This window comes from Ixodes scapularis, unplaced genomic scaffold, assembly GCF_016920785.2.
Source record: "Ixodes scapularis isolate PalLabHiFi unplaced genomic scaffold, ASM1692078v2 PGA_scaffold12__126_contigs__length_90152505, whole genome shotgun sequence".
In the NCBI taxonomy this organism is placed as follows: Eukaryota; Metazoa; Arthropoda; class Arachnida; order Ixodida; family Ixodidae; genus Ixodes; species Ixodes scapularis.
The window spans coordinates 62,664,440-62,674,854 of NW_024609838.1; the positions used below are offsets into that span (position 1 = coordinate 62,664,440).

Consider the following 10,415-nt stretch of genomic DNA (forward strand, 5'->3'; position numbering starts at 1 on the left):
CGGGTCACGAATGTTTTAAAAAATAAATCTTTCGTTAGGGTCATCTTAGCCGTGGGGGGATGAGGTGGTGATCGTGGCGGCCTCAGCCACTATAAAAGATGCGAAATGGAGTAATTAACTATTTACCAAAAAACGTTTCAAGTATTTTCTATTTTTGTTTTGAGTGCATCGTGTATTGGGAAAATTGACGCCTAACATCAATACGGTATATCCGTACCGTGAAATGTTTATTAAAATATTCAGCGGGCGTTACGGGTCGAGTGACGTAATCCTCGTACATGGCTTCAAACGGAAAGTAAACTGGTAAAAAGCGCTCGTGATGTCGATCTTTCCGCCCTCCGCTGGCCCAGAAAGGGAAGTCAACTTCGATAGCACCGCTCTTTGCCAGGTTAGTTTCGGTTTGAAACAGCGTACAAAGGTGATATTTCTCGCCAGCTACGAATTTTTAATCAAAATGTCACGGCACTGTAAGACACTATTGAGGTCGATCGTTTATTCTTCAAACATATTATCCCCCCCCCCCCCCCCCCCCCAAAAAAAAAAAAAAAAAAAGTTAATAAGTTAGTTTATGTATTGGTTAATCAGCAAACTAATTAACAAATTCCGCCCTTTTTTTTCTAGTGGCCGCAATGACCACTAAATTCGCCCAAGGACTAATAAAACCCTAAAGCAACCGCCCTTTATTGTAAATTCTGAACCAACTAAAAAATATGGCATTTAAGATTGCTTACGTGTTGTAAAGTGGTAATTTGAGCGGGTGTAGCCCAAAACAACCCCTTCCCGTTTGAATCCGTCCCGTTTTGACCCATTCCCGAAACGACCTTCCCGTTTGAACCCGTCCCGTTTCGACCCATTCCCGAAACAACCTTCCCGTTTGAGCCTGTCCCGTTTCAACCCGTGCCCGAAACGCCCTTCATATTTGAACCCGTAGCCAAGACATATTTTACGTTTGAATTCGTCTTGTTTGAACCCGTTAATTGGTATAAAACCCCGCGCAGCTCAACCTCTTCGCAAAAAGTGTCCTTTGCTCTAATCCTGGTTAGCGCAGATTTTCTGCTTAAGAGTATGTCCCGAAATCATGTTAATGCAATTAATGCAAAGGTGCAGGCGAGCTATTCAGTTATGTTGTGAAATATTCTTGCTTGTAAACGTATTCTTAAAATATGCAATACTTTCAGACAAGCTCCAACGAAATACATTGCTACTTGAACCACTTAAAATTTTCTTTAAAAGATGGTCCCCAAATTGTGTAATTACAAAATGGACTATGTACACTGCGCGACAACGTTACCACGAACACGATCTTGGCCATTTTTCGAATTTTACTTCGGAATGGTATGAGAAGGTACCACATTTTACCGCTTAGGTTAGTGGCCCAGATGAACACTTTCAAACATACTATAGTCGGATGCAACCTGAGAACAATCTTTTAGCTCCACCCACAAGCGCATTGCGCCCATCTGAAGTGCCTCCGCCGTCGAGAAAGTAGTTCGCTAGCAACGTTGCTTTTTCTTCCTCCAGGAAACGTGTCTTAAACTACTACAATATTTATTTAATTCATTCAGGACATTTAAATAAGTTAGAATACGTTTTTGTCAACGAAATAGCTGTTTAGTAAAGAAAGAAAGTTATGTCCAATGTACCGTCTTCCCAATTCATTTTCAGTCCAAGATACTAGTCTAACATACCGTCTAACATACCTCTCAGCAGTGCTAAGCCTCGCGCCCGCTTCGAAATTTTCGTTGGCGATAGCGTCGCTGGATTCTCACGTTGTCGCGCAAAAACTGCTGCAAACGCAAGCCGATACCATTAAGATTTCATGGCGTAACCTCGGGCACGTAAAACACGGTGCAAAAAAGCAGAATAATTATCACGAGAAACTAGCGTCGCGTTGCTAAGGCCAGCAGCCATGTTGAGCTTTTTTTTTTTTCCAAAAGGATCGCGATTGGTCCACGGAATCGTGACGTCATGAAAACGATTGGCTGGCGTTTCTCGGCGTAGGATTACATTTTCGTCTGAGAGGCATTTCCGGTTTTTTCTTAGCTTGCAACCGACTATAGTAATATTGATGGTAGTTTTCTGACTTTTTTTTTTAGACAAACAGCTAAAACCAACAATCACTTGTTCGCGCTAACGGTTTCGCGCTCTGTACAATAACATAGAGCTTTCGTAGACCGTTTTCGAAGTCACGCGACGCTTCTCCGCAACCCGCTACGATACCCAGAACTCTACAGTCAAGGCCATCGGCGCGCAGGCGCAGTAGTGGCTTCTTCGTTGCGGAGGGCTTAGCGAAAGAGGAAACGCGGTCTACGAAAGCACCTAATGAAGTCTTGGAGTAACGCAGGCAAGCACTTTGAGTAAGGAAAAATTAGCGTTGCCTAAGTTTTTATATTGCGGCGCTACTTTTAGGTTACCCAAAGCGCTTACGTACGTTATTCTAAAACTTCCTTATAGTGAACGGGATACTTTTTAAAAGTGATAAATCAGACAGGCTGACGGGCATATGATTGCGACTTCATTTTCTTACAAGTTCAAACACAGAACCGCCACGTATACACAGCCAAAAATCATAAACCACAAAATGCTGTCGCCTTGGTTGAGGAAGTCGAGAACGAAAATCGCGCCATCAGAAAGGCGGCACTCCAATTGTGATAGTTCGAGGCGGTCACCTGGCCCGCACGGCACCACCATTTGCAAGCTGCTGCAGCGATATCCTTCTCAAGGATCATACCGTTTGCAAGGCGATGAAGTTGTAAAGGTTCGGATGAGCCCTCCCTGACACAGCATTTATCTTACGGTGCCATGTCTCCGAGGTTGATGCGGGAGAGGGAGAAGTGATGTGAGCAAGGAGAACAGACACTGGCCACTTGAACCTAATCAACTGTTAACGAACAATACAAACTGACCGAACGATGGCCGAAGCGGAAGGTTGTTTTGGGAAAGGGCGAAATGGGAAAGGATGAAACGGGAAGGGCGTTTTGAGACGGGTCGAAACGGGAAGGTACAAACGGGTAGGTTGTTTTGGGATTGGGTCGAAACGGGAACCACCCATTTGAGCTAGTTGGTACATCACTAAGATGAAACAGCGCACAAAACGTCGGAGGAAGAGAAAAGTACAGTAGAACGAAAGAGCGCGGACTCTCAACTTAAATCAGTTGGGAGCCAGCGCTCTTTCGTTCTACTGTCCTTTTCTCTTCCTCCGACGTTTTGTGCGCTGTTTTATCTTAGCTTACGTGTGAGGATGTGAAATCATTTCTGCACGCAGCGCGCCAGGTGTGCCCTTTTCAAAAGGCGCTTCGGCAGTGACATCACGCTCCCCCGCTGCGCAGGCGCGGCGCCCCCGCCGGCTCCACGGCTTCAGCGACGATGCATCTGCGATGCGGAGCTTCTCTTTGCGTTTTATTTTTGAGGCACGCCCGCTTTGACCTTGAGCGGCGCGTGCTTGATGACCTTTTTTTATGGCCATCTCTCGGGCGCAACGCCGACGCCTTTCCGCGTAATGGGACAAGTCAAGCTTTCGTCCTAAAAACTCCCCCTCGAATGCACCGTGGGGAACACTGCTCAACAAATGCTCTATGCTCAAAAAATCCAGCGCCGACAGTGCGACACGTGACTTTCTTCTACGGGCGTCACTGGATCCTACATCGGAAGCTAACGTAGCAGGGCTTCTTCAACGCTGAATTGGCTCCCTTGACTGTCAGCGTTATGAGCCGTCTATATGACAGGTGGAGAACGCTACGCATTGCTCCTTGTTCACCAGCCTATAGGCCAACTCAAATCAGTGACGTCACAACACTGCGGTGGCGCTGTTGTTGGTACTGCGCATGCGCAGAAGCTTCACACCTACCGAATTCGCCCCCCCCCCCCCTTTCCTGGTGTAGGCAAAGCGTGCTTCTTTCCAAACACCGTATTGGTGTGGGTCTAGCCCGAAACAACCCATTCCCGTTTGAACCCGTCCCATTTCGACCCACTCCCGAATCGACCTTTCCGTTTGAAATGTCCCGCTTCGACCCGTTCTCAAAAAGACCTTCCCCGTCCCGTTTCAACCCATTCTCAAAACAACCTTCCCGTTTGAACCCGTCCCGTTTCGTCCCATTCCCGAAACGCCCTTCTCATTTGAACACGTCCCGTTTCAACCGATAATCGAAAGAGCCTTTGCGTTTGACCCCGTTCATTTTCAACCCCTTTGTATAAGATCCTGCGCATCACAACCTCTTCGCGAAAAGTCGAATCGTTCTAACCCTGGTCTGCGCACCTTTTCTGCTGAAGAATATATGTTCTGAAATATTATTGCATGCCAATGTATTCTAAAAATATGTACCTCTTTCAAGCAAGCTTCGAAGTAATATATTAGTCTTACTTCAACCACTGGAAATGTTTTTGCTTCTTTTCTTTTTTCTTTTTTTTCAAGAGGAGTTTTTTAGCGGGCAACCGCGAAACGGTCTATGTACACTCTGCGACACCGTTACAGCAAAGACGACATTGTCGCTTTTTTTAATTTTACTTCGAACCGGTATTAGCAGGCGCCAAATTTTAGTGCTTAAGGTACTGGCTCAGATGAGCACTTCCAGACAGTAATAATTTTTATGCCAGCCTTTTAATTCTATGAGATAAACAGCATCATAGCCGATCGTGTTCGCGCTACGTACAATAATGAAGTCTTGCATGCGCAAGCACAGTGAGTAAGCTAAAAAATAACGTCGCCATCACGACGCTGTTTTCAGGGGACCCAAAGTGCTTGCGTGCGTTATTTTAAAACTTCATATTAGTGATCTTGATATTTCGGAGAGCGATAAATCTGTCAGGGTGACAGGTGTATGATCGCGGCTTTATTTTCTTTCACAATTTCGAACACCGAACACTCGCGCACACAGGGAAGCATCACAGACCGGAAAATGCCTTCGCCTTGTTGAAAACGTCGTACAGGAAAATCGTGCCATCAGAAAGGCGACACTCCCGTTCTGATTGTTTGCGGTTCTTGCTGACCCATTTGTGACTCCTGGCCCGCACGGCACCACTCTTTGCAAGCGGCTGCAAAGATACCCTTGCCAAAGCCTCATCCCAACTGATCAAATCGATGAAGCTGTAAATGTTCGGGTGAGCCCTCCCTTACACTGTGTTTATCTTGCGGTGCCATGTCTTCAAGGTTGTTTCGGGAGAGGGAGAAGCCAGGTCAGAAAGGAGGGCAGACATTGGGCACTTGAACCTGATCAACTGTAAACGAACAATTCAAACGAACTTACTTAGCTGATAACAAACGATGGCCGAAACGGGAAGGTTGTTTCGGGATAGGGCGAAATGGGAAAAGATGAAACGAGAAGGTCGTTTTGAGCCGGGTCGAAACGGGAAGGTACAAATGGGAAGGTTGAATTGGGAACGGGTCGAAACGGGAACCACCCGTTGGTGTATACTCAGTTTCGCATCAAGTCCGATCGCAACCAATGATGTGATCTAAAAGAGTCAATTATACAAGCGGCGCTTGATATCACAAACCAATTACGAAGAGAGAAACACAAAAAGCGCAGGATCACGGCCTTCAATATGCGCGATTGGCTTAGCGATAGGACTTAATGTGAAACAATATTTTGTATTATTTTATTGGGTAGTATACACCCAAGGCCCAGAGGCATTGCAGAGTGGGATAGGATTATAGCGTGACAAAATAATGAACAAAAACGAGGAAATTCATCTAAAAGGTCCAGTCCGGTCACAGAATCTTTAAAATCAACAATAAGCCTAAAGACTGCCGCAATCGATGTGAACCCGTTGCGATTCCAATCAATAGAAGTACCGGGCGTGAATGATCTAGAGCAGATATTACCGTTACACTGTGAAATCCCAACTTTAAACGGGTTATATCTGCGTGATATGTAGAAGTTTACATTTCAAAACAAAAATGTGAAAACAATATTTTTACTAGAATACAGGCGATAAATTTTTTGGCGTTAACGAAGATTAGGCAATATTAATATATTTTTCGTATGTGTTACGGTCGATGAACAGCAGGCATTAGGAAGTGTAAAGCGTGAATAAAGAATGGTGGTATACGAGGAACGTGTTTGAGCTGACCTTGTAAATCTGGGCCAAAAATGTTCCGGAGACTGACAGATAGAGTGCCATGCCGCTCTGGTTAATTATGACGCCCACGGGAGCCACAAAGCGAGCTACGCGGGCGTCCAGACCCGAGTTCTGCTCCAGGGCGTACACCGCGACCGGCAGGGTGGCCGCTCCCGACGCCGTGGCCGCGGACATGAGCAGCGCGTTGTAGATACGTCCGTAGAAGGAGAACAGGGCCACGTCCCGGAACCGGCACAGCACGAGCCGCTGCAGCAGTGGCAGGACCAGGAAGGTGAGCACGCAGACAGCGACGAGCAGAACCACGATGTAGGGACGGAGCGCAGACATTTCCTGCGTGCTATACACGAGAGAAAAACTGCAAGCGACCGCACTGCCGGAACTGTGTGTAAAGATGTACTGTCACACAGCTAGCACATCACGCAAAAGAGAGTGTGCAGCTCTATGAGGTGTGTTTGTGTTTTTTTTTTTTATACAAACACTGCAGACATGTGCCTTATATGTGTGAAGCAAACATGATTCCAACATTATTGCGGCGCAGATAATTGCTGCCGTCGTGTCTATAATAAACCGTTTGTCCCGAGCACCCGCAATTCATTCCTATTCTTTTCCTCAAAAAACCGCTGATTTTTTTTTTTTCGCAACAGACATATTGTTTTTAGGTGCGCATATGCAGCGCGGGTGCTCGAGGTTGGCTCAGGCCACGGGCTGTTCGCGCCGATCTACGCGAGCTATAGGTTTTGCTCGCCCAGTCAGCATTCGGACAATCGACATACACGATTGTTCGAATGCTGACTTTGACGTCAGCAAAGGATGTCTTATCGACGGAAGTAAGAGGAATGTCAGAACTTTATTTTGGACATGTTGGCAGTGTTTCCTTGAGAACGGAATGATTCCAAGCTTCCACCATGCTCATTACAAACACCTTGGGACTTGTTGTACGCGAGGTAATGACGTAAGGAGAGGTAACCACAAGAGGGATGCCACCGAAACATCTCGCCGCTAATACCGGCAGTTTTTTGACTGGCTCCGAAGTTCGTTCGAAGCATTCAAACGTATCATATAAACACCCTAGCTGATGCTGTTGCCAGTTGGTAGCGCACTTGGGTTTCCTGCGTTTGCGTCATTTAAGTGCAGATGAAGTCGCTTGCGCAACTGAAGCCTTCGCATCTTGTTGCGGCTTCGGCGGCGTGCGTCGCTTTGTTTGCCGCATGAATTTTGGTGCCAACGAGTACGAGGCGACGTGCTGTAATAGATTTTTGCGGCGTGAATTTCGCCCTTAAACTTCGCTCCACTGAATTCAGCCTTTAGACGCGAACCGGTATGAGTAGAGTCAGATCATGCCCAAGTTACATTCTTAGGTTATGAAAAGGGTTTCTGTCCACTGTGTCATTTTTCAGCGGTCGTGTGTACGGCGCGTGCTTTGCTGGCTTTCGGAATTGACGAATGTGCGCGTGATGAGCTGCGAAGATGGCATGCTGAGCTGCGAAGGTGGCATGCTTGGCTCTGCGACCTTCAGAACCCAGCATTTTGCAAACAAAAGGTTGCTGACCGGTGCGATCTTCAGCATTCGTGCGTATGGCAGGTACTTTGCTCGCTTTCCGAAGTGATGAACGAGCGTGTGCTGGCCTCCAAAGATAGCACCCTGGGCTGCGATTTTGTAAACATCAAAACGCGCCGAAAGTACTTTTTTTTTTAAACCCTTTGGCTAGTCCAGGGGTCTCCAAACCCCGGCCCGCGGGCCAAATCCGGCCCGCGGAGGTCTTCCGACCGGCCCGTGGCTGGCTGCAGTCCTCCCAATGAAGCCCGGCCCACGGCCCGCTTCCAGCACGCCCGCTGCTACTGGCGAAAAAATAAGCGCGTGTGAAACGGCGCCGCGGCGCGCACCAACCGCGTAAACGAAGTTACCAGAAAAAAAAACGACAGAAAACTGCCTACCGTAAGGCGTGTCCTCTGGTCATATTAGTAATTGGACATTGTCATTAGCAGAATCCCCACTCCTAGTCCCCTGTTCCATGTCTGGGTAACTAAATGAGGTTCAAATTAATTTACCTCCCTATGTATATTGTGCTTGGTGTACTGTGCCGTAGCTATTAAATAGACACTTTCAGGCAGCTCCGCATGGGCGCCGCCATAACCGACCTTCAGTTTTTGTTTCCTCTGATTCCGTTTGCTTCACTTCATCATTACCAGAGCGGGACAGGTTATCGCCACTTTAGGTGCTACTGTGTCCTTCTCTCCAGCATAGGCCTCCCTGGAGGCTCGTAAACGCCCGCTTCAGTGACCCGGCATTTCGGTAAAACAAGAGAAGGTCGGCTATGGCGGCTCAATCTGGCGCGTGATTAAAGCGTCTATATTGTCAGCATAACTTATATCGTTCTCACTGGTCTTCTGCCCTGTGTGAACGTGCCAAAGTTCCTATGCGCTCTGGTTTATGCTGGTATGTTTTCTGGGCTCCATGTATTGTGTGATGTCATAAGCAGCTAAATGATTAAATTTGATAACAAAGTGAATGCATTCGTCCACCATAGAATCTCTTTGTTTCATGTTTACTCTAACTTTAAATATTGTATATTTAAATGCTTAGATATCTAGGATTATTTGTTTAGATTTTCCTCATTTACATCTGCAGCCCATTTATATTTCCGGCCCTCGAGACAAAGACAGAGCATCCATCCGGCCCCTTAGCCAAAAATTTTGGAGACCCCTGGGCTAGTCGAACACAACTGACTGCGCGTGCTGCTCCCGTCGCCTATTTATACAGGCGAAGAGAGCCCCCCCTGGCGGCGCCCACTCATTGTTCAGAAAGGGACCAGAGTGCGTGTGAGGCGTGAGGGGGCGTCGGCAGGGTTCGTGCACGTTGGCAGCCAGCGTGTCCACAAGCGCTTTATTACAAAAAGAAGTGAAATGGCCGTGGCCAGGCGCCATGGCAAAGCACGGCCATGGCCACGTGTCACTGCAGACACCACTGCCGCGTTGTCGCAGAGAATGATAGTTCCATGGGGGAGCGATGAGGGCTGCTATAGTGAGGGCCTGTGCTTCTCTCACGCCCAAAGCAGTGAAAGTGGTCAGTTTTCTAGATTTTTATTAAACATCTCCAGCGCTATCGTGGGTAGATCTAAGCATCGTACGAACTTCATTTCATCTTAAAAATGAACCTCAAAAGGAGTCAATTCTCTCGTGCATTTCTGAAGCTCGGGTCTGGGTAGCAAAATTTGCCCATTGAGTGACGATCGGATGAATCCCTCTTAAGAGGTTTGTTTTTAGCTTATCTGGTGTAGGCTGTCTGTTTTAGGGGATTTGCTGTTGGTAGCATTGATTTAGGAGACGCGCTTTAGGAGGTGCGAAAAAAGAGATTAATACCCCAATGGCGCGTCTTGCCATTGGCGTGGTTGTGCGAAAGGATCAAAATGTCACTTTCTTCGCGATCATGTATAATTTTGCGTTCGAAAATTGTCGTTTTTTCCTGGAAAGGGGCGCTAACGACTACTACCGTAAACTATGCGGAGACAGATTGAGAAACCCACATGTTTATTGCAGTCAATGACAGCTTAACGAACGCCCCGCATTACTTAAGCTGGGAACGCGACAGAACAGCACACGACAAAACAGCACGCGACAAGACAGCACGGTCAAAACAGCACAGCGTCAAAACAGCACAGCGTCAAAACAGCACGGCGACAAAACAGCACGCGTCAAAATAGCACGCGACAAAACAGCACAGCGTCAAAACGGCGCAGCGACAAAAGAGCACGTGCCAAAACAGCACGGCGTCAAAACAGCACAGTGACAAAACAGCACGCATGTAGCAACTTCGAGCGTGCTCTTCACCTCTCCCTGCGCAAATAATTTCTAACCTCCTTGACCCTTTCATATATTGGTGCTAGGTTTAAAGGATGGGGACAGACTTGAAGAGATTGGGTAGTTAAAGGTGATATCTTCGCGTCGATGTTGGCCGCGTTGTCTGGTCTTTTTTGTAGGACCAGCGAAAGCGGAAAAGTTATTGGGAAAAATAAATCCATAAGTTGAAGTTATGAACCGTCTGGTTTGCGGCGGTCCGGTGAGGTTCCATAGTATACTCGTCGTTTCGTAATTACCACCTAAGCGTAGAACAACCCCCCCCCCCCCCCCAAAAAAAAAAAAAAAGCGGGAGATGCGCCGATTACAAATGCATTGATACAACCGGTAAGATAAGGTGACTTTAATGTTGAGCGTATTCAAGGTGTACCATGGGCACCGATTCTGCGCGGTTCAATCGCCGTGAATAAAATTTGCAGAAAACACGCGGCTGCAGCTTGCAGGCGAGAAGTCGTTCTGAATTAAATTCACAGATTATTTCC

The 10,415-nt window shown here is 47.1% G+C and overlaps 1 protein-coding gene across 1 annotated transcript; it reads right to left on the reverse strand.

The window, feature by feature from the left end:
- Window positions 1-6,009: 6,009 nt before the first annotated feature.
- LOC115331732 (excitatory amino acid transporter 1-like) lies at window positions 6,010-6,405 on the reverse strand. Its single transcript, XM_040220467.1, has one exon. The coding sequence runs from the start codon at window positions 6,403-6,405 to the stop codon at window positions 6,010-6,012; it is 396 nt and encodes a 131-aa protein (XP_040076401.1).
- Between the last annotated feature and the right edge of the window lie 4,010 nt (window positions 6,406-10,415).